The sequence below is a fragment of the Bos indicus x Bos taurus genome, chromosome 10, assembly GCF_003369695.1.
Source record: "Bos indicus x Bos taurus breed Angus x Brahman F1 hybrid chromosome 10, Bos_hybrid_MaternalHap_v2.0, whole genome shotgun sequence".
Taxonomy (NCBI): domain Eukaryota; kingdom Metazoa; phylum Chordata; class Mammalia; order Artiodactyla; family Bovidae; genus Bos; species Bos indicus x Bos taurus.
This window is the reverse complement of record NC_040085.1, coordinates 97,040,316-97,065,122: the sequence shown is the minus strand read 5'-3', so window position 1 is coordinate 97,065,122 and position 24,807 is coordinate 97,040,316. Positions and strand designations below refer to the sequence as shown.

The 24,807-nt window shown below is 36.8% G+C and overlaps 1 protein-coding gene across 2 annotated transcripts in view; it reads left to right on the top strand.

Moving 5' to 3' along the window:
* The window catches only part of PGGT1B (protein geranylgeranyltransferase type I subunit beta), a 56,266-nt gene extending 33,682 nt beyond the window's left edge, over positions 1-22,584 (top strand). Inside the window, exons 6-9 of one of the 2 annotated variants that reach the window (XM_027552624.1) lie at positions 6,730-6,775; positions 11,741-11,925; positions 17,100-17,208; positions 20,288-22,584. In XM_027552624.1, the coding sequence (XP_027408425.1) occupies positions 6,730-6,775; positions 11,741-11,925; positions 17,100-17,208; positions 20,288-20,469 (522 nt within the window). In that variant the 3' untranslated portion in view covers positions 20,470-22,584. The remainder of the gene's footprint in view (positions 1-6,729; positions 6,776-11,740; positions 11,926-17,099; positions 17,209-20,287) is intronic. The other variant, XM_027552625.1, reaches the window with a different exon arrangement.
* The last annotated feature ends 2,223 nt before the right edge of the window (positions 22,585-24,807 follow it).

The following is a 24,807-nucleotide window of genomic DNA, read 5'->3' as shown; positions in this document are numbered from 1 at the left end:
ACTCCAGGCCTCCCTGTCCATCACCAACTCCCGGAGTTCACTCAGACTCACGTCCATCGAGTCAGTGATGCCATCCAGCCACCTCATCCTCTGTCGTCCCCTTCTCCTCCTGCCCCCAATCCCTCCCAGCATCAGAGTCTTTTCCAATGAGTCAGCTCTTCGCATGAGGTAGCCAAAGTACTGGAGTTTCAGCTTTAGCATCATTCCTTCCAAAGAAATCCCAGGGCTGATCTCCTTCAGAATGGACTGGTTGGATCTCCTTGCAGTCCGAGGGAATCTCAAGAGTCTTCTCCAACACCACAGTTCAAAAGCATCAATTCTTCGGCATTTAGCCTTCTTCACAGTCCAACTCTCACATCCATACATGACCACAGGAAAAACCATAGCCTTGACTAGACGGACCTTTGTTGGCAAAGTAATGTCTCTGCTATTGAATATGCTATCTAGGTTGGTCATAACTTTCCTTCCAAGGGGTAAGCGTCTTTTAATTTCATGGCTGCAGTCACCATCTGTAGTGATTTTGTACAATAGTACAAATTTTTAAAAGCCTCGGGAGGCAGAAAGAACAAACCTTTAAAGAAGTTTTAAGACAAAAGGAGTTTGATGTTATAGACAAAGATCGGTGATTGTTTTGCCAAAAGTTTTACTTTTGTTTTCCATTCAAAGGATTCGTTAGCCAAAGAAACCATTGTTACACACGTAAACAATTTCAATTTTTTATAGAAGAAAGATAATTTGAAAAGAAATATAAATATATAAAAAACAGAAGTAACAGTGTATACATCACCAAATTGGGCTGAGCTACATCCAGACTTTCACAGCGCTAGGAAGTCCCTTATTAACAGCAATCTGGAGGCTCAATTGAGAAGGGTCCAGGGGAGGTGCGTCCACCCCCCAGTGAGACTTCAAATCGCAGTTTCAGGGGCTCCTGCTCATAATCCTAGGCCACAAGCTGATATCATTATCAGTTTGTGTGCAAAAATGCGGGTATGGTTTTACTTTAATCTTTCTACAACATGGAAAGATTTGTTTCACCTTATGAGTTTCATTAAACCCTCCAGAGATGGGGCAGGGGTTGCCCAGACCATCAGGGGCTCAAGAATTTCAAGATGAACTCCCTTTCTAATCTGAAGTGCTGCCTGACTTGCTGTGCTCGCCAGCAGGCGTGGAATCCAGGCAGTGTCCACGCAGGTCAGAGCAGGTCAGAGGGCTGCTCTCCTGCTTCTGAAGCCTGAACAAGACTTTCCCCTATTTCCCTAACAGTGATAGGTATTGTGATAGGCATGATTATTGCAGAAATAATATCATGTTCTTCTTAGTGCATTGTATTTGGAGGTACAACTTGTTGATATGCCTTATTATTGGTGATGTTAACTTCGATCACTTGGTTAAGGTGGTGTATGACAGATGTTTCTCTGTAAAGTTAGCATTTTTTCCCTTTGTGATTATATTTATTATCTCATGGTGAGATACTTGGAGACTATGTAAATTTCCTGTCCCTCATCAAACTTTTATCCTCTAGTGTTAGCATGCATTGATGATTTTCCAGCTCTACCATTCATTCTATAATTATCAGTTAAAATTCTGCTGCTACAAAAAGCTTTCCTTTTACCTTTATATATTTATTTATTTAATTTCAACAGGAACTCCAGATTCTTGTTTGATTCAATGGGTTATTATCTGTAACTATCACTCATTTAAAAAGACCCTGATGCTGGGAAAGACTGAGGGCAGGAGGAGAAGGGGACGACAGAGGATGAGATGGTTGGATTGCATCACTGACTCAATGGACTTGGGTTTGGACGGACTCCGGGAGTTGGTGATGGACAGGGAGGCCTGGCGTGCTTTGGTTCATGGGGTCACAAAGAGTCGGACACGACTGAGCGACTGAACTGAACTGAACTGATCATTTATTTTGATACTGTCCCAGATTGAGCCAGCAAAAACCCCTTCATGCAGGCTCTTATGCCCTTTTGACGTGTCCCATTCATTTTTGAGCACGTCCTTGCTCTCTGGCACAAAATATTCTGGGTTCATAGTTTAATTTCCCAGCCTCAGTTCTAAAATTGGTCATTTCTTCAAGAAGTTCTGGTTCTTCTTTTTGAAGGCTGGTGTTTAGAAACCAGGATTTGGGCACAAAATGTGCTCATTGGTACTAGGATGTCATTGCTTCTAGCCCCTCTCTTAGAGGTAGGAAATGTATATATGTATACACAGACATTCCCTTATACACATCCACACGTTTATATCTATTTACCAAAAACCATGAATTCATGCTAATGGAATGATGAAAGCGCTTAGTCATGTCTGACTCTTTCTGATCCCATGGGCTGTAGCCTGCCAGGCTCCTCTGTCCATGGAATTCTCCAGGCAAGAATACAGGAGTGGGTACCCATTCCCTTCTCCAGGAGATCTTCCCCACCCAGGACTTGAACCCGGGTCCCCTGCATTGCAGGCAGATTCTTGACCATCTGAGCCACCAAGGAAGCCCGAGTTCATACTAATTTTAATCCAACACCATTTGTTCAGTCGCTGACTCTTTGCAACCCATGGACTGTACGTGCCAGGTTCCTCTGTCCTCCGGTATCACCCAGAGTTTGCTCAAATTCATATCCATTGAGCCACTGATGCTGTCTAACCATCTCATTCTCTGCTGCCCTCTTCTTTTGCCTTCAGTCTTTCCCAGCATCAGAATCTTTTCCAGTGAGTCTGCTTTTCTCATCAGGTGGCCAAAATAATGGAGCTTCAGCTTCAGCATGAGTCCAACAAATATTCAGGGTTGATTTCCTTTAGGATTGACTGGTTTGATCTCCTTGCATTCTGAGGGACTCTCAAGAGTCTTCTCCAGCACCACAGTTCAAAAGCATCAATTCCTTGGCATTCAGCCTTGTTTATGTCCAACTCTCACATCCTTACATGACTCCTGGAAAAAGCATAGCTTTGATTATACAGACCTTTGTAGGCAAAGTGATGTCTCTGCTTTTTTACATACTTATCTAGGTTTGTCATTAGCTTTTCTTCCAAGGAGCAAGTGTGTTTTAATTTTGTGGCTGCAGTAACCATCCTCAGTGATTCTTGTGGGCCCCAAAAAAAGAAAATCTGTCACAGCTTTCACTTTTCCCCCTTCTATTTGCCATGAAGTAATGGACCGGATGCCATGATCTTTGTTTTTTTAACTCCATTCAGTTCATTTTAATCTTCCTCTTTTCATTTGTAACTTCCTTCTTGGACAGTGACAAAGCTGACTCCTATTATCCAGAATGCATTGGTTCTTGTTGCTTAGAGCCCACAGGTATAGTGTCAGAATGTTATATTTAAAAAACACTTGGGTTTTTTTTTTTATTCCCTCCACCACCACCTTACCCCCAACCTTTAGTGTGTTTATGTCATTTATTTGAAATAGAGTTGTTTGTTTGGATTCTACTTTAGGATCACCCCCCCCAACTTTGTTGATTTTATTTCCTTAATATGTTATATATTAACTTGCTTCTGAAAGTCAGAATTTTAGGTTCAAAACTGTGTAACTCACAAGGGCCTCCCTTATCTTCGGTCTCCTTCCTCTGCTTAACTCCCGTGTTTTCCGCCATGTTCCCATTCACTCTGTAGGTAAATGTTCTCTTTAGTTTCTGGTTCACCCTCCTCTCTCACTCGAGAGGACTTTTTTGCATTTTGCTTTTTTCACTTAACAGTATAGCTTGAAAACCACCCTGTATCAGGTCAAAAAATTATCCTCATTCTTTGATTTTCTTTTTTTGCAGTTTTGTAGTACTCCATTATGTGTACATCATGGTTTTTTCCAACTATTCTGTATATAGGGTATGTATTTTCCTAAGGCGAACAGTGTTGAAACTAATCCTTTCTGCATGTATGCTTATGTATTCTTGGGAATATATTTTCAAAATAAATTCCTAGACGTGGAATTGCTTGATCAAATAGTAAATTCACTCCAAAAATAGGAACCAGTGTGTATTCCCACCAGTGTGTGAGCGTGCCTCTGTCTACACAGACTCACCAATAGAATGTTGTTGCAGTATTTTTATTTTTACCAATCTGGTGGGTGAAAAATGATACCTTGGTGTGTTTCAAAATTTGCATTTATTTTATCAGGATTGAGATCGACTGTTTTCTTAACTTCAGGGCTACAGAAAACCAGCCTCAGGCCAGATTTAGCCTGCAGGCTCCAGATTGCTGACCCCTACTTGTAGTCCATTGTTTTTCCTTTTCCTTTAGATATTGCAGTTTTGTGTAATTTTCTTTCTTTGCTCATCTTTCATTTCAACCACTTTCTCTTCAACTCCTTTTACTTACTTCTTTATCTCATTTTTATTCTGTTGGTTGTTTTCAGCCTTTCTTACATGCTCCTTAGTGTCTTTTCCTGAAATCATTTAATTTTCTTTATTTCTTCCTACTGTTTATCCTTTTCATTTTTTAACTTTAAATCTCTTTTCACTTCCCAAGTGCTATTTGAGGGTATACAGTTGAGTTTGGGGTGCTTTACTACAGTTTTCTTTTGCTTTCACCATACTTTGGAGGTGAAGGCAGATTTTCCTATATGGAGATATTTTCATCCTGATAGCCGTGTTTCCATCTCAGAGACTCAGAGTTCCTTTTGTAGATCTGTCTTTTTCTGTTTAGTCATTAGTGGATTTGTTTTTTCTTACAAGAATTCCTAGTTTAGTAAGAGTGTCATCTTTTCAGTGCAGAGAAACAAAGTATGATTTTTTAAATTTAGATTGTGTTTTTGTTTGTGTAGTTAGTGATTGGGGAAGGGTAGTGAGTTCTATGATTTTCTGCTAGGAGAGAGTTCTTTTTTGTTTCCTGGGTTTTTAAAGTTTGCTCCTGGGAGTTTTCCTTTATTATCTGATCTTCAAAGGGCCCTTCTTTCTTCCTTTTTCTTCTTCTTCTGTCTTCACCAGAGTTATGCCCTTTGAACGCTGCCACCTTGACTTGCATGCCCTCCTCAGCCCCTTTCCTGTGGTCAGTGCTCACTATAGGCATCCTTGCTTTAACTGGTAGCCCCAGACTATAATGATGGTTGTGCTGGCTGAAACCATACAAAATGATCTTAATCACCAGTGGGAAAAATGACACTTGTTCTGTGACTTTTATAAATTTTTTGCCAGAACATTTAAAACTATTAATGTTACTGTCAGTTATAAATGTATAGAGAAATTTTAATGGTAAACCAATATTTGTTAGTACACTGTAATTAAAACATTAGCAATATTGAAAAAGTTTAGAAAATTCATAAGGAGTAGTTTGAACAGCATTCTTTGTCTTCTCATTATATAACTTACAGTATGGAACAGGCATCTTTTCTGTCTTGGTAAATGATTATACTCTTTTCTAAGTTTGTATCAACTTCCATCATTTTGTCCTTTGCATTGTCATTGTTGTGAAATACCTGAGAATTCCTTTTACGTGAAGTTTTTGCCAACATCACTTCTCTAGAACATCTTCCTTTTCATGATAGCCACTTTCTTCATTCATGTAGATATTTCACCTTTCCTTAATTTTTCTGACTTCATATCTAGTCTCAAACAGCCATCACTATCATGATAACTATCTCTTCTATTACTCTGTTTGATCTCAGTTTCACTTTCAGTGCTACTGCTTTTCATTTCTTTACTGCACTTTTATCTTTGGTGGCCAGTCTCTTCCTTGGTTTTGGCTTTTTGCAAACATCACGTTGGTTATTCATTAAAATACAAAGAAACAGCACAACCACATACGTTGCTGTGCTGAATAACGTGCAGTGACCAGTTACAGACAGACAATGAAAAAGGTGATGTGAATGTTCATAGCTCATGATACACATCTGTTATTTATGTAGTCGTTTGTGGACTGAGGAACTAGCAGCAAGTTTGCACTTCTTGCAGTTGCTCATAGTTACTATACTGTTATTACTGAAATGTGAGGCATACTGTGTTATTGGAATTAGTGTATATTGGAAGAGTGCAAAACAAGGATTTCCTATAATTTCACACTTAAGGAGGCCTTTCCTTTTGAGACAGTAATTTTAGGTAATCTTAGACAGCCCCCCTCCTCTCTCTTCCTCACGATTTTTCATGAATTGCCCTTACTCTCTGCAAAAGTGTATCAGGAGTGTGAGATTTGATGTTTCTTTTTCTGTAGACAGATAATTTGAAGCTTCAGCATGTCTTCTAGCTTTGATAGAGTTTAAGTTCTATGTAGTTGTATTATTCTTTTTTAAAAATACTTATTTATTTTTAATTGAAGGATAATTGCTTAGTTGTATTATTCTTATCCTGTTTTGATTTTGTGGGATATGTGGGGAAATTCAAATTTTAGGTAGGACACCATTATCCTCAGCTAACCACAAGCCTCAAAACAGATTTGTTTTATATTTATAATGTTATATATATGAGTATGAAATCCTTACGTTTTCCTTAAAATCATACCTCTTGCAAGTGGGAGAGGAATAAAGGTTGAGGCTTTTTATTGGGTGAAGATTAAATATGTAAAGTGCCATCTTTGAACAATCTATTCTCAGAATGTGCCTAGTGTATACATTTACTGATTCAGCTTGGTGAATAAGACAAGATCAGGTATTTGAAAATGCCTAGATGTATTTTATTGTGGGAAAAAATACATATTTTGAAAGATAAAAGGGAGACATAAAATTATATCAAGAAGAAAAATTGCATCATGACACCATATTTATTTATTATTATTTCAGTATTAACTGAATATGTTTTTCTTTTTCAGTCCTATGACAATGGGTTGGCACAGGGAGCAGGACTTGAATCTCATGGTAAGGCATCTTAAATAAGTGGATGTGTGGTTTCTTTTGTCTTTAAATAACATCATGGTATCTTCAACATGTAGGACCTCAGAAGTTTGTCTCAACTCTTGATGCAGCCTGATTATCTTCTTTCCTACTTCTCCCTGTTGACACTGTTGTGCCAACTTGAGCCTCTTCTAGGTCAGTAATCATTCAGAGATTATTCAGACCAGAATGTTCAAACAGTATTTTCTAGTAATCTTTTCAACTGTTAGCTGCATGAAAGCATCTTGGGAGGATTTAAGAAATTGTTAGAAAAGAGCAAGTTTTCTTTTTTGGTGTAATACTAAAAAGCTAGATACAGAATAATGAACATGAATCAATGAATTTGTGAAGAAAAAAATTTTTTTTACCTTCTTTAATGTAATTGTACTAAGTCATAGTGATAAAACATTTTTGTGTATGGCATATGTTCACTACACACACTAATACAAGTCTCTCACATTTTCCCTCAATTTTGGGAGAACCAGAGAGTGAGCAATAGTCAGTCTGTCAGCGTATCAATAGCCTGAACTCTTCACGTGGAAAATTTTCATGTAGAAGAAAATATACTTCCATGCTCCTTAAAAAAAAAAAAGAGCTCAGATCAGGGAGGCTTTCTGAATGAACCCCGTATTTCCTCTTTCTGACAGCCGTGTTTTTGTGCTCCCTTGGCGTGTCCATCCCCCTGCTAGCACGAGGGAGTGGACGGAACACATTGGTATTCAGGTCTCAGCCCTAACACTCGCTGTGCAGCTTAGGCTCCTCACTGAGTCGCTCAGAGGCGTTCTTCTTTCTTTGTTAGAGATATGAGGGAAACTGGTTTGTAAACCGCAGGACAGGTATGAAAGTTTTTTGAACGTAATGCTTGTGCTTCCCCTAGGGCCCGGCCTCTTCGGTCACTCCTCCTCTCTCATGCTCTCACGCCCTCCTTCAGTGGTGTTCGTAGAGCGTGTGCCAATGAGGGGCATAGAGAACACTGTCTGGGATTTTCCTCTGAAGCCATCCTGTAATGAGGACATCTTAATTCTTGTGTGTGCCTGAGTCTCTATGAGACTGGGGTGGCAATAGCGATCGTGTCACTGGTCATCACCCCTTGGTAAGGAGGAATATGCTCACAGTTGCACAGAGAGGAAATCTGGCATCTGTAAAAATGTCTGAGGAGACGGGGTCTGAGCTCTCTACTAAAGGATGTTAGTAGCACCCTGGCTGAGGAGATACTTAGCAGTGCAGGAGACTTGTGGAACAGATAGCAGAAAATGGTATTACGTTCTCTAGGATGTGAAGCAGAGAGGGCTGCTCAAAGCTGATACTCTCTGATGGGAAAAAAAAAAGTCTTGCTGAATCACACAAGTAGTGATTTTGAGTCCATTTGACTCAAGTAGGCTCTTACCCAGCAAGACCATCATTGATGGACTGTGGTTCATGCCGAAAAGCTTACATATTCTTTTTACCTCTCTTTTTGGGTTGATAGGTTTCAAGACTAAAGCTGTAGAGGGGAGGGCTTCCTTCTCAGGGTGCCAAGGTACAGGATACGCTGCAGAAGGGTTATAGGCCTGCCAAGCTATTGCTCACTTGCTCCTTGCTCACTCAGCTTTTGGGGCAGCCAGGACCTGGGTGTCTAGAGCTCCTTGGCACCACTGAGTGTCCTACAAATGTCACATGTGTTCATGTTCTTGTGTGCTGTGAGGTTAGACAGGCTGAGAAGTACTGTTCTGGAAGGCTTTGGTATAGGCTCCCTTCTTTGTCTTACCCCTGTCTGCACTGGCAAGAGAGACCTCTTTCTAAACACGAGCACTGCAGTTCGGGCAGTCTGTGAAGTCGTCGTGTTTGTTCTCCTTTCTTTCCATCAGCAAGGATCAGATTTGAGCGGCCCTGGGAAATGGCAACCCACTCCAGTGTTCTTGCCTGGAGAATCCCAGAGACGGGGGAGCCTGGTGGGCTGCCATCTATGGGGTCGCACAGAGTCGGACACGACTAAAGCGACTTAGCAGCGGCTCTCCTTCACATCCCAGAGAACATAGTCTCATTTTCTGGTGTCTGTTCCACAAGTCTCCTGCACTGCTCAGTATCTCCTCACCCAGGGTGCCCACTAACATTCTTTACAATAGTGAGCTCAGACCCCATCTTCTCAGACATTCTTACAGGTGCCAGATTTCCTCTTTGTGCAGCTGTAAGTGTATTCCACTTACTAAGTGCTGATGACCAGTGACACAGTTGCTATTGCCACCCAATCTTCACATCCTCCAGGTATTGGCTCAAATGATATTTTTGGATAAGCCCCCTATTTAAAATTGCAAACTAACGACAAACACAACTCATTTTTAGAATTGGAAACCAACCATATATACATATCCCATTCTCTATCTGGAAACCTTCCTCTTACTTGTATGTGCCTTAATATTCTCTTACTGCCTTCGATAAAGAAGGTCATTTATTTACATAACCTTCTTCAACTGAGGCATAATGAACAAAGATTAGAATTTGGATCATTATTATGAGAAGCAGTTCTTAAATTGTAATTTAATATAATGATGGGATGTTCTCGAAATTTTTTGATGCTTGTAGAAATCATTGACCTAATCCTATTAATATTTAGCCTTAAAAGCATATTGTAGTTGAGTTCTCGTGCCTGCTCTGTTAGTAATGTTTTTTAATGTACTACGCTGTCAGAATGTTACCTGTCTTTTGCTGTTTTTATGTCTGCCTCTTACACTCTTCTACCATGCTACTTTTAATCCAATTTTAAGAACTGGTTTTTTAGAATTGTTTAGATAGGAACCTCTTAGGAATAAATGTTGATAAGTGAGTTTTAGCTTAAAGCATAGACTTTGTAATAACTGTTTGGCTCTTCAGAGTCCAAGCTTACTTCAGAAGTTGTTATTTTCAAAATCTGGTTGTTTGGGCAAAGTAAAGAGTATTTTTATTTTGAATTGTTCTGGCTTGCTTTAAAAAATTCCAACAATTATTTTTGAGAGTAGCAATTAAATACCTCTTTATTTCTTGGTGCAGTTAGTTTTAAAAATTATGTACTTTTTGTTAGAGGCTTTATATTTAATTATCTATAATACTTGAAGTCATGGGCAGCTTCATAAAAGAGAAATTGAAACTAGTAGGTCATTGAAGGAGGAATAAGATTGATAGTTGCTGAATAGAAATTAATCTAAAAGGTTATGATATATTTGTTTTACTTTTGTTTTAATATACTTATTGCTAACATAGATCTTCCTCTTTTTTTTTTCCATTGGGAAAAAAAATCTGAAGACTAAATAGTTCTTACAGTGACTCTTTATTTATTTGTTTGTTTTTATTTTTTGACAGTGACCATTTTAGTGTGATAGCTGCCTTACATTTCCTAGAGCGAATGCTCACTTTTCCTTTGCCAGAGAATATAACCAAGATTTGTAACACCAAAAGGAGAATTGCAAAATGAGGCATATTAGGAACAATCTATTTAAAGAGCTAGAACTAATAAAAATCTGTAATTGAAGTTGTAATAAATTGGAAATATGGAGTATTTTCAGATTGTTTGGAGTTGACAACAGATAGTGCCAATGGAAAGTGGTGGAATTTTTTTGTTTGTTTTTTCCTATGTGGAAAAATACTGACTTTTCATTTCCTGAGGAAAGTAGTTACCTTTGTGACTGTATTGGTTCCTTTGATGCTATAACATTTTAATAAACTTAGGGGTGTAAGACAATGCAAATTTGTTCTCATAGCTCCAGAGTCCAGAAGTCCAAACTGCATCTTACAGGGCTTCAGATCAAGATGTCAGCAGGGTGGGTTCTTTCTGGAGGTTCCAGGAGGTCTGTCCCTTTGCCTCTTTCAGCTTCTGGGGACTGCTGACGTTCTTTGGTTTGCCGTCACATCACTTGAGTCTCTGCTTCCATTGCCTCCTTTTTGATTGTAGTTTAGTCTCTCTCTGTCCCTCTCTTACAGGGACACTTGAGGTTGCATTTAGGGTGTCTCCCACCCAGGATAATCTCCCCATCTCAAATCCTTAACTTCCATCACGTTTTCATAGTCCATTTTGCCATATAAGAAAACATGCCCATGTTCCAGGGATTAGGACCTGGGTATCACTGGGCAGTGGTGGAAGGTGGGGTGGGGTGGGGCATTTTTCAATCTAGCATAGTGAGCATCGATACGTATTGTGCATCTACTTCCAGATAGTTTTCTTCTCCACCCCCAACACACATATACTCTTTCCCTTTCCTATTCCTTTGTTTAAGGAACTTTTCTTCCTTAAGATAACTTTTGCTAAAGAAAACACACCTGCAATGTGGGAGACCTGGGTTTGATCCCTGGGTTGGGAAGATCCCCTGGAGAAGGGAAAGGCTACCCACTCTGGTATTCTGGCCTAGAGAATTTCATGAACTATATATAGTCCATGGGGTTGCAGAGTCGAACAGGACTGAGCGACTTTCACTTTCACTTTTTCTTCCTTAAATTTCTGAAGCTGAGTGCATATAAGCCTCTAGTTTATGTTATATGTAAAAATTAGCCTGTAGCTTAGGCAGATGGGACCTTAGTTATAAACAGTACACTGTCATTTTTAAGGGAATTAAAATCAGACTCAGGTGTTTAAGAGTGGTATACAGGAAACAGTAGTCCTAGACTTTAGTTTCAGCCCTCCCATTAGCCATAAAATTTTGAACTACTTTATAAATCTTATGTTTTTCATTTAAAAAAATGATTCTTATACTTTTAAATTATTTTAAACTTTTTTCTGTTTCTTAAGTGCATATTGAAGACCTCAGTGCCTAGTGGTTATTTTAAATAGTGAGATTTAAGTAAATAAAATAGTAATATAAAAGTAAAATTATATTTCTTTTAATTTTACCTTTCTTTCACTGCTTTCTAGAATTACTTAACCATTTTTTTTTCTTCAATCATTTCATATTACTTCCCTAGACATCTAATAAGTTTAAAGTACTGTGTGGTTTTAATTAACAGGAGGATCAACTTTTTGTGGCATTGCATCACTGTGCCTGATGGGTAAACTAGAAGAAGTTTTTTCAGAAAAAGAACTGAACCGGATAAAAAGGTGGTGCATAATGAGACAACAGAACGGTTATCATGGAAGGCCTAATAAGCCTGTTGACACCTGTTACTCTTTTTGGGTGGGAGCAACTCTAAAGGTAAGAGAAATAATAAAAATGAGAAACTTTTACTCTTTGTTAATAAAAAACTGTGCTTAAAGGGTTTGGTCTTTTAGTGTTCATTAAATATTGTTAGGTTAAAGCCAAAAAGGTTTTCCTGTTGCTCTGGCAAAGCTGGTTTCTTGCGGAGGTCCAGCCCCGGCTGATCCAGGGTATTCGAAGGGGAGACGGTGTCGGCGACTATTTACATATTTATCAAAGATATAAAGAGTAATAGAATGAGGATAGCTCAGTAGGAAAATTCAGTGGAGAAAAGAAGCTGAGTAGCTTGGTTTACACAGAAAATCAATATAACCCATGACACCAGGTTAGTTCTGACCACGGAGGCCGCAGGCGCCCTCTTGAATAGCGGAAGGTGCCCCACCTTAGACACGTTCTCGAGTGGGTCTTAGAAGCCCAGGCAAATAAATGGTTGCAGAGGATATCCGCGCTCCAGATGGAGACTCAGCTGGAAATTGAGGGGAAAAATGACATGGGGAGACCAAGCGTTGGTGAGCAAGGCCCGTAGCTTTATTTTCAACAGGGGCTTTTATACCCTAAGTTACACATAGAGGATAATAGGGGATGCAAAGTCAGCAGTCTTTGATCCTTATCAAAAACCAGGGTTTCTTTCCTGCAAATTTATCGTATACAAATGGTTTAGGTGATTCATTTATCCAGGGGGACTCCTGAGGCTCGATCCCGCCTTTGCGTATGCCGAGCCTCCTTCCTCATGACCTTTGTCACGAGTGGAATGTCTCTCGCCGGCTCCTGGCAGTTTCTGTATGGTTTTTCCACAGAATTCAGTTACCTGTTCTACTACTTAAAAATTTTTATTCTTATAGGACTCTAGTGTCCAGAACCTATATAAGAAACTAGGTGTAGTGCTATAAAAAGCTCGTAACTGAAACTTACCAGTAGTCCACCTAGATGGAACATGTCTGAACATACCAGTAAAGGATTTATGGGAAAATACCTTAAAAGATAAACCACGGGGTAATTCCTTTAAAAACCATTTAAAGTTTTCTGTTTTTTATTCATTTATTTGTGTAAGCCTTCTGAAATGTATTCATTTATATGATCATACATTTTCCCCATCTCTGCTACCTTTTGATTTGTGTAAATCCATAAGATTATTAGCCATTGAGTACCCACAAGTTTTCTATATCCTAAAATTGCAAGTATCACCTAGGCCTGATATTCTGGAATCTAACAAAAGTATATTCATCATCTATATAACATGTTAATTTTTTTCTCTTAAAATTTATACATGTGGTTGAAGTAAATAAAGAAAATAGAATGTTTTTTCTATTCTCCTCACTTCTAGTACCATTTATCTGGTGCACCATTTTAATTTTTTTAATTATGGAAAATTTCAAACATAGTGAAAAGAGAAAATGCTGTATAATGAACACTTAATATGTTCAGTAGCCAATTTCAACAGTTCTCATCTCAAAGCCAGCCTTCATTCATTCATACAGCTGCTCACTTTCCTCCTCACTGTATTATTTTAAAGCAATTCCTAGATAACCCCTTTTTACTTTATCTGGAAATTCTTCAGTACAGTCATTAAACAAAGATAGCTTTTTAAAGAATGGAGATGTAATATTCTGTCTTCTAAAAATTCAGCCATAACTCCTTATTATCATTAAATATTAAATCAGGATGATGTATATTTCCTATTGCATCACATCAAGAGGAATATAATATAATCAGTCTCTGGTTGTCTCTGCTTTTTGATCTAAGGGCTCCAGAGTTGTCAAAGCTGATTTATCCATTATAAAATTCCCCATCAACCTGTTTTTCTTCACCTTTTTTTATGGTGGTAAAATATATGTAATGTAATATTTATCAGTTTAACTGTTTGTAAGTGTATGGATCAGTGTTGTATAATCATTACCATTATCTATACCCCAAACATTTCCATCACCCTAAACATAAACTCTGCTCATTAAACAATAGCACCCTTTCTCCCATTCCTCCAGCCCCTGGTAACCTCTTTCCTGCTTCCTGTCTCTCTGAATTTGCTTATTCTAGGTCCATCATATAAGTAGAATTATGTAATATGTGTCCTGTGTCTGGCTTATATTTCTCAAGATCCATCAATATTGTCATATATATCACAATTTTATTCCTTTTTATGATTGAGTAATACTCTACTGTAGGTATATACCACATTATGTTTATCTGTTCATCTGCTGGTGGACACTTGGATTGGTTCCACCTTTTGGCTATTATGAATAAGGTGGTTATGAGCATTGGTATAAAATATCTGTTCAAGTCCCTGCTTTCATTTTTTCCAGGTAATTAACTAGGAGTGGAATTGCTGGATTATATGGTAGTTATGTGTTCAACCTTTTGAGGCACCAACAAACTGTTTTTCACAAAGGCTGCACCATTTTACATCCCCCCTGGTGATGTATAAGGGCTCCAGTTTCTCCACATCTTCACCAATGCTTGTTTCTTCCATTTTTTTATAATAGCCATCCTGATGGGTATGGACATGAATTTGAGCAAGTTCTGGGAGATGGTGAAGGGCAGGGAAGCCTGGCATGCTGCAGTCCATGGGGTCGCAAAGAGTCGGACACGACTGAGCAACTGAACTGAACTGAACAATGAGCGATATCAAGCATCTTTTGATGTGCTTATTGACCATCTGTATATCTTCTTTGGAGAAATGTCTGATTTATCTGTTTTTTCTTTTGTTGCTGGGGCTTTTGGTTGTTGTTCCATGAAATCATTGCCAAATCCAATATTATGAAGATTTTCCCCAGTGTTTTATTACAGCAGTTTTTAGTTTTAACTCTTAAGTTTAGGTCTTTGATCCACTTTGAGTTAATTTTTATAATGGTGTAAATCAAGGACTTCAGCTTCATCTTTTTACATGTGGATATCCAGCTTTCCTAGTACTATTTATTGTAAAGACAGTTCTTTACCCATTAAGTGATCTTGGCACCTTTGTTGAAAGTCATCTGATGTTGTATGTGAGAGTTTATTTCTGTGCTCTCCATAGTAAGCATTGGTCCTTACTATTTTAATTATTGTAGCATTGTAAGTATCGTTATCAAGCAGTATGAGTCCTCAACATTTTCCTTTTTAAAGATTGTTTTTGCAATTTCACACGAATTTTAGGATTGGCTTTCCCATTTCTTAGGAAAAAGGCTGTTCACATTTGTATGGAGATTGCATTGAATTTACAGATTGCTTGGGTAGTGTTGACATCTTAACAGTGTCTTCCTATCCATGATGATGGGATGCTTTTCCATTTATTTAGATCTTTAATCTCGTTCACCAGTGTTTTATAGTATTTTGCGTACAAAGCTTTTACCTCCTTGGATAAATGTATTCTCAAGTATTTAGTGGCTTCTTTTAGAAGCCATTATAAGTAGAATTGCTTTCTTAGTTTCCTTTTGGATTGTTTGTTGCTGGTGTGTAAAAGCTTTATCATCTTCTTACAGAATGGTTTTAGCAGCTATTGACGATCATTTCTTAAATCCATTATGTCATTGGGGGTTGTTAAATGGTGATATTCTACCATTCCCTGTAAATTTACTAACTAGTATCCTTTTGTAAAGAAGTTCACTTTAACTTAAGATGTGGTTATACAGAGAAAGACAGATGATTATTTATTTTAACTTTAATAATGTTCATTCCATCCATTGAGTTGGTTCTCTAGCATCCTCTACAGTTTTCCAATAAAATAATTGGATTTTAGGGTTTTTTTTCTTTTTTACCCTTTGAGTGCCATTGTGAACCCATAGATTTTAATGTTTTATCTGTTTTAGTCCATTACATTGTTCTTGTTAATGCTCAGATTGTCCCATCTCTGACCAGTACAAGCCCCTTCAAGTTCATTCTTGAGTCTCTTTGTATGATTTTGGTGGCCTTTGACAACTTTCTAGAGGCAACTTTTAAAATTTTTAATTCTTATAGATAACTTTAAATAACTTTAAACATGCTGATTGCTTGAGTTGACTCATTTAGACATTATCTTTGATTCCCAGTTGTGAAAAATGAAAATTTGGTCTCCCTTTTTTCCAGCAAATTGTTACTGGGTTTTTTTTTTTTTTTTTCCTTAAGTTCTGAACCTTTTCTCTTCCTCTTCCTTCTAAATCTGTCAGTTTGCCTTTTTTGTATAACGTCAAGTTAGGTAACATTCATATTTTGCTCAGTAACAATGGTCAAATATTTTATGCTTTGCCTATAGGTTGATTTTAAAATTTGAAAACTAATAATCACTTACTAGAATTGTGTAAATATTCTTTATTGCTTAACCAAGTACGATTATAGTTTCTTCTCTATGTAATGACCCATGTGCCACTTGATACTAGAAAGCATTTCTAGTATCAGGAGTCTAAAGAGTCTCTGCTTATATTCTATTAGTTAAATAAAAATGAATGAATAAGTTTGCTTCTTATTAGTACCGTAACTTTCTAATTGGTTTTATTTTGCTTTTTGAGACATGATGCTGCTTTGTTAGTCTTTAATACTTTCTGTGGCTCTCTGATTCATATTATTAGCACACCTTCAGCTGCTTTGTGACACTTGAGCTTTCCACCATCCCCTGACCCTGTTCTCTTCACAATTTGATTTATCCTTTGTTTTTTCTATTTAATAGGATCTTGGGGAAAAGAACAATACATGTCCTGAATCTTTAAGCTACTTAATCTTTTATGCTAAAATTGTATTTGTCTCACCTTTTATCTTTCTTAATTAAAGAGCTTTAATTTTTTACTATTCTCAAAATTGTCTTTAGCGTGTGGTTAATAATTTTTATTGTCCTTTTTTTTGAAGTATTTTTACTTATCATTACTATAGTTCATAACAGTTCAGAAATCTATTATAAGAGTTAGAATATGGGTAAATAAATTGCCCTTGTAAAAATAACTGGTGAAGTTGAACACATTGGCAAGTTGTGTTTTGAATATGTTGCAGAGAAGTCATTTGGATCTGTTTCAAAAGAAAGAAATAGTGAATGGGTCACGAAAATGAGAGTAGATGATTTTTAAAAAGTTAATGTGGTTGATAATTTTAAATGTTCAAATCCCTTAGGCTTGCTTTGAGAGCCTTAACTAGAGAAAAGCATTTTAAAATTATATATATCTGAAAATTGAGCCACAGGTTGATATGAAAGTTTTATGTCAATAAATTTATATTTGTTACTGTCGTTTCAGCTTCTGAAAATTTTCCAGTATACTAACTTTGAGAAAAATAGAAATTACATCTTATCAACTCAAGATCGCCTCGTTGGGGGATTTGCCAAGTGGCCGGATAGTCATCCAGGTAGTTTATTTTTTGTGTAAATCCAGAGCAACCTTTGTTTTATTTATTGAATAATCTTTAAGCATTTGTCAGAAAGGGTATGTGATAGAAAATATAGCCACAGTTATAAACTTAACTTTAAGTAAGGTTTTTAAGAAGGTAAATTGTTTCAGTTTACAGTAGATTTAGGATATTCAGGGTATAAAGGAAGGGTTTGATTATCAAGATACTGGTATAGTTTGCCTTTTTTCCCAAATATTTCACTTAGCAATGTATTATGTTATTGCAGACAATAAGACAGGTGGTCTGAATGGTCCCAGTTCAAATGGTCCCAGGTTTTTATAGAATAATTTGGTTCAAATGGTCCCAGGTTTTTATAGAATAATTTGGTTCATCCAAAATCTTTAGGAGTATTAGCTGTCACTTGAGCTATGTGTAGAATAAATTACTCTTAAATCCAAAAGAGAACTAATTCTTACTCTTTTCAGAAGTCATTCTCCAAGCTACTTCCTCCTCCCTCTTAGGTTTCACCTCCAGTAAATGATATATTTACAGCCTCCATAATCTCAATTCAAGAGTTTGTTAAAAATAAGTCAGAACTCTGACACTTTTGATAAGCAGAATGACAAAGTATTAGCTATAAATACATGAAACTAGATTCAAGAAATGATTGCTTTTGCAGCATTGCAATAATATCATGGTTTTTATTGTTAGCCTAGAACCTCTTTACCTCATCTCTTGTCATAGAACTGTTACAGTCAGAATATGTACCTGAATTGAAATACAAATAAAGGGCTCATGAAATCATATTTTTGTACCTGAAGAAAGCAGGAATATTTCCTTATATCCATATTTACTTGTTTTTTTCATGCAAAATATGCTTCTTTAAAAAAAAAAAAAGTGCAATGCTTTTTATTTCTACGTGTTAGAAAGTGTTAGTTGCTCAGTCACATCCAACTTTTTGTGACCCCATGGACTGTGTAGCCCATCAGGCTTCTCTGTCCATGGGATTTTCCAGGCAAGAATACTGGAGTGGGTTGCCATTTCCTACTCCAGGGGATCGTCTCAAGCCAGGGATCAAACCCATGTCTCTTGCATCTCCTGCGTTGGCAGGTGGATTCTTTACTACTAGCACCATCTGGGAATATTTAGAAATTTTGGCATCTGTAACCCATAGCTGTAAATATGTTTTAAAAGTCCCTCAAGAAAACAATTGTTTTGGTATCAATTCCATTGTTTTCAACCAGTACATGGTACTGTTTTTAACAAATAATGAGAATAGGGAAATGACATTCTTGAAAAGCATTTCTTATGTAAACATATTGAGATACATTTTGGTTTTTTACAATAGCTTTTTTAAAAGAAAATTCTTGGAGCTTTTTTGTAGAGAGGTCAATTGCTAAGTTTAATATTTGTGTAAATGCTTGGTTGTGATATTCTTTATAGAAATGTTGCAGTGTCTTCCGATTCTATACATTACAGAGCATAGAAATCGTTGTATGATAAATTGAATTTATGTGGAAAAGATTTGTTTCCAGAGCTGTTATAAAAATTATTTTAATAGGATTTTTTAAAATTAGCTTATGCTTGGTTCTAATAAATCAATCTTTTGACACAAAGAGATTTTATATACATTAACAGGAAAAATTGATTAAAGGAATTAAGTTTTACTATGAAGAAAATGTATATTTCTACATCTAAAGTGCTCGAATACATCACCACCTACAGATGAGATTATTATTTATTTTTAAGGTTTGAAATGTTTAACTTCTATTTCATTAGCTTTTATAAAAAATCCTTTTGAGGAATAAAAATTTTACATTACCTGGAACGTGTAAGATCCTATTTTACATTATTATGAGTGTATTTTCTGTTGCATTTTTTTCCTAGAAAAGTTTTCTCATTTCTAGACAATAAAATTTAATGTTGCTTTGTGCCTTTTGTAATTTAACATAACTGCAAGAAAAATAAAATAGGAAAAATCAAATTTTTTTTTTTTTTGGTGTGAAAATTAGAGGAAAGTGAGCTAGAAGAAGTCATAAGCATTCTCTGAAAAAAACATAAAAGGGGATTAACATGGGCCTAACTGGTGAAATAACTTTTTCACAAATAACACTGAATAGGTACAACTGTCTGTCATTCCTGTTGTGAAAACTAAATGATATTTATTTAAGTCAACCTTTCTCTTTCATTCTTTTGATACACTTTGACTTGGTAAGATGTTTTGAACCTTAATAGCCCATGAAGCTATAAATAATAACCAACTCAAAAATAGAAAAATATTTTGACTAGTACAAAATCTATTTTTTGTAAGTGTTCCCATAACGGCAGAACTCTGAGCACTTTTACGACTCCATATAAGGCTGCCATGCAGGCAACAGCCATGTGATTTCAGTGGTCATTTAATGGAAGAAAGTTACTGCCCCCGAAAGATGGGAAACTATAGTGAGGTCAGTGCAGAATCGTTCTGGTGTGAACAGTCACATTATTACAACCAAACAGAATGTCTGAGTTTGTTTTTACTTTCAGGTTGGATATTTTTAGAGTGACTGACATTACTTCAAATAGGAAAATTAAATATAGTACAGGATTCCAGAATGAGTTATTTTGCTCAGCCTTCTTTCATTTAACACAGAGTTGGCATTGTGTGGTTTAGGAGTTGTCAGAGTTAAAACTTAGCAGGGAATGCAGTGCTACTTAGATTCCGAGGTTTATTTATTTTCATTTTTAAGAAGAAAAGTTCCTTTTATAATAGAAACATCTTTGTTTCCATATTCTGTTGTCAGCAAAAGAGAAAACCCATTAAAGTGAGGAGTCTTTGCTAGTACTCTTCCTGTTTATTCTTCAGTCACAGAAGATGTTGGTGGACTCACTTCTTAAGCTAGGAACTGTTTTCCTTGTTAGTGATATTTTCTTGAATATCATCTGATTTTGATCATCTAGTTTTTAAAAATTTGAGGTTTGAGACTCTGAGAAAGCAAATATTTCAAAACTAGTATTTTTCTAAATTTATTTTTAATGTACTGATGGGCTGATAAGTAGCTAAATATTTTGTACAAATAATAATGCCTGTTGTGATGAAAAAATGTCTTATTTTCAGATGCTTTGCATGCATACTTTGGAATTTGTGGCCTGTCACTAATGGAGGAAAGCGGCATTTGTAAGGTTCATCCTGCCCTGAACGTAAGCACACGGACTTCTGAGCGCCTTCGAGATCTCCATCAGAGCTGGAAAACCAAGGACTCTGAACAGTGCTCAGAGAATGTGCACATCTCCACATGACTAACTTTAGCCGGGGGCGGCGGGGAGGGTTTGTAGCCTAACTGTAGCTCAAGGTTAAAAGCCATGGATAACCACATGTGCTCTTTTTTTAAGAGGTAGTCTTACAATCGAATCTTGTGCCGATGTCACTTTGGGATATGGTCTTGAGCCAGTAACCTTTGTACTAGGTTTCAAGAAAATCTTTGTTGAAGTTTGAACCACAGTGGACTTCGTCGTGGTTCTTAAATGTTTATACTGTATTTCTAAGTTCTTTGAGGCAAATTAACTGTATGTATGTAGGTTATCTTAAAAAAAAAAAAACTTGAGTACAGAATTGTATCATATTATAAAATGGACACGAATCTTCAAAAGAAGTTCACATAGCAGTGGTAATCTTCGGGTGAGCACTTAGTGATCATTTAAAAAGCTTGACTGCTTATGGTGGAACATTGCTTTAATGAATTAAGTATCTGGGGTTATTCTTTGAAAACAGATGATCCCATAATTTTTTAAAAAAGAATGACTTATTTTGTGTTGTTTTTAAGTAAAATGTGCCAATTAAACTTTTGTGGCCTATATAAATGAAATTAACTTCATAGCAAGAATGAATAGGCTTAACTAATACAGTAATTTCCTAAAGGGAGATTGTTATACAAAGACTCTTATGTAGCTGAGGAGAAAGTAATTTAACTGTGTGCGATTGTGAATGGGAAAGTTTCGTGCTGTGTGGGTCATCTATTTTAGATGTTGTTGGGGTAAATAACAGTTACGTTTGCTTTTAATCTCGAATCATTAGTCATTTTTTTTTTTCTCCTTTCTCCAGGGAAAGCCGTCTTACCTAGAGGGAAAAACATTTAGTGGTTTTGTTTCTTTTTCTGAGATAAATTTTAAACTGTATTTTTATAACTGAGTTATTTTTAGCCATTTGGTTTTTTGTTGTTCTTGCTTCCAGTGTTTTAGCTTTTCTGATTTCAAAGTGATGATTTTCTAATTTTTTGAAGTTAAATAAGTAAACATTTAAGTGAAAAAAAATAACACCTCTCAATTAAACTTAATGGTATAGCTCCATACACAGTCATTCATATTTTTGTAATATTTTCAGGTAAGTGGGAAGGTAATGTATCCCTTAGAGGTTAAGGACTGGGGTTTGCTTTTCATTGGTCTGTTTTCTTCATTTTGTGACCTACCTGAATTGTATAAGGAGTGGTGTAAAAACTTCCCTTTATTAGTAATCAGTTTATCAATGAATCACACCCATCACCATTTGCTCAGTGACAAAGTTACGAGAGTAGTTCTGAAACGGAGAAGGAAATCATTTCACCAGAGGGACTAGGTTTAAGTTAAAATCTTGGTGAAAATAAATGTTGGATTTTTAGGTTTACAAGTATCAGGATAAAAACTAAATTACTGGTATCACTGTTTAGGTATTGTAATATCTAAATTTTTATTTTTTAGTGGTGAAAAAAAGTACCCTTAAATAATGATCCCAGGGAAAACCTAGTATATACATGACAAAATGATTCATTTATTATTCGCATGCTTAGTTTAAACCTCAATTTGCCAAAGTCAACTCTTTTTTTTTTAATAGAAATAAAATCAGAGAACTGATGGTGGGGAAAAAATAAACCTGACAACAGGTGTCATCCTTCCATGAATTTTTCCAGTTTGCACTGGTTTAAATCCTGACAAATTAAGATACCTGCATCTCAAACTAAGACATTTCTTAGACATCAGGAGTTAAAATGACATATATGTAATAGCTTTAGAACTATATGAAAAGCCCCCGATTTTTTTTATTCTGAATTGCCATTAGTGGTTGAAAGTGTAAAAAAGTTAGTATCTGTATTCGTAAGATGTAGAATTCCAAGGTCAAATTATTTCATAAAACTGCTAAATATTTTCTAACTCCTTGTGTAATTTAATTGCATAAGATTACATATGTCAGTGCGATTCTAATTAGCATGCTCTTGAGAGGCATTCTTAAGAAACTGTTGGCCAGTGAATGTTCAATTCCACAACAGCATATTGACCAAAAAAACCACCAGGCCATTGTGAATTGTGGAGAAGCTATTCCGAACTTTTTCTAAATAGTTACTTACAGGAAAGTATGAATAAAATAAATTATAAGCACTGTTTCATATGTATACTTGATCTTTAGCAGTGGTAATAGAACGAGAAGGTGGATTATGAAGTCTCAATCTGTTCCCTATGCTCTTTCCCCACCTCCAGTATGGTATTTTTTTAAACTGTGGTAGGAGAATCCTTGTTTTGGACATCTGCATGAAAACAAGGTTGATCAGGTCGTTACAACACGATTCAACCTATTTATCATCTACAAGTGCTTTTAGACTTGACCTATGTGTACATTTTAATTAGATCTTTAAATAATCATTTATAAATATTTAAACTCAAATAGAAATTTTTTCCAACGGGGTACATCGTTTGAAACTGTGGTTTGTTGGGTCTGATAATATTTCAGTGTCATTATCGTAAAGAGGTACTCTGGAGTCAGATGACTGGGGTTTAAGTCCCACATCTGCCAGTTCACCAGTGTCATACTGGACCCTAGCTCCCCCTTTGATAAAGTGAGGTGAGGGGATCTCACAAGGTTTTCTGAAGGTCACATGCATGCATTGCTAAGTCGCTTCAGTCGTGTCCAACTCTGTGACCCTCCTGGACTGTAGCCTGCCAGGCTCCTCTGTCCAGGGGATTCTCCAGGCAAGAATACTGGAGTGGGTTGCCACTTCCTTCTCCAGAAGGTCAGATGAGATAATACATATTAAGTACTTAGCATACTACCTGAATACAGTGAACTCCTAATTATAATTTCTGTTATAACCATCTTCAAATTGTTTTTAAAACCTCTCTTTTCTATAATAGAGATCCCACAGAATTTAAACTCTAGGAAGATGATGGCAGCAGTGTAGTTTCTGAGTCTTCCCATTCGACCCTAGAGTAACTAGGATCACCACAGACCCCATTCTACAAAACCAGGTGACAGGGTGTCCCTGTGAACTTCAAAATACAGTGTTGGACAACCCACTGACCAGCGTAGTTTCAGCATCTGTGTGGGAGGAAGTGAAAGGCAGGCAGCTGGTTTCTGTTGGCCTTGAGAACAGAGCTATCACACTGCCCACAGTTTTCTCACTAGAAAGTGCAGCGGGCCAGTCCGAGAGCAAAAGCTGGAACTGGAAGGGGTCGCACAGGTCCCCACGTGCACCTAAGTGTTAGATCAGTATAGTGTGGTCTGATCGTTGTGCGGGAGCAGCCTGGGCCCTGGCCTGTTTGCATCTTAAACCTAATGAGACAAAGCCCTGCTCAAGTTAGAATCCAAAGTGGCCCAGATAGGTACCACAGGACCAAGGGAAGAGAGAGGCCAGATACATAGAAAGAAAGGGCAGCATACATAGACACGATACGTGGACATGGGTGATCACTTTGTGGAAGTGAAACAGGAGCTTACAGGGCCAGAGAACAAAGAAGAGGCGTCCTAGGGCACCGCTCCCCCGTAAGAGTAAAGGAAAACTCATTTTGCCAGAAACAACCTGAGAAGGATTACTGTCAAGTCCTATTAAAACTGTCTTAAGGAATAGAAGGAGAGCCCAGCGTCCCTCAGACAGCGAAAGCACTCCAGAAGGACATGACTACGAGACTATGAAAAACTATTACGACAGGAAATGTATAGTTTCAGAACAAGATCAATAAAAATGGGAAAAGCTAAGAATTACATAATCAAGTCTTAAAAGCTGGAGGAAAAAGCAAACCCAAAGGAAGTAGAAGGAAGGGATTAATAGAAATGGGGAAGGGGGAAGATGCGATAAGACAAACAGCCAGACTTTCTAACAGAAAAAGGATAAGTTTCAGTAGCAAGAGAAATAACCATAAACCAGGAAATTTTTCAAAATTACAACGTAATTTTATGTGATAAATTAGAAAATAATAGCTTTTCTTAGAAAAATGCCAATTGCCAAGATTACCCTAGTTGATACAGAAATTTGAAAACAAATGGGCTTTTTACCAAAACAGTATCAGGCCCAGATTGTTTCAAGGGTATTTCTACCAGACTGTCATGAAATAATCCTAATATTGTTTAAACAATTCCAGGGGCTATTAAGAGACTCTTGAACCCCAAAGGGGTAAGAAAATAGAAACAAAAAAAGACTTCTAAATTCATTTTGTAAAGTGAACATGATGGCGTTGTTTTTTAAAACCTAACAAAGATTGTACCAAAGAGAAAATTATGGATGGCTCTTACATGAATATATCAGTGCATGTATTGCACTGATAACATTAGCAAATAATTAAAAAGCACTATTAAGTCATGACTAATTTGGGTTCATTATAGGAATGCAAGAATAA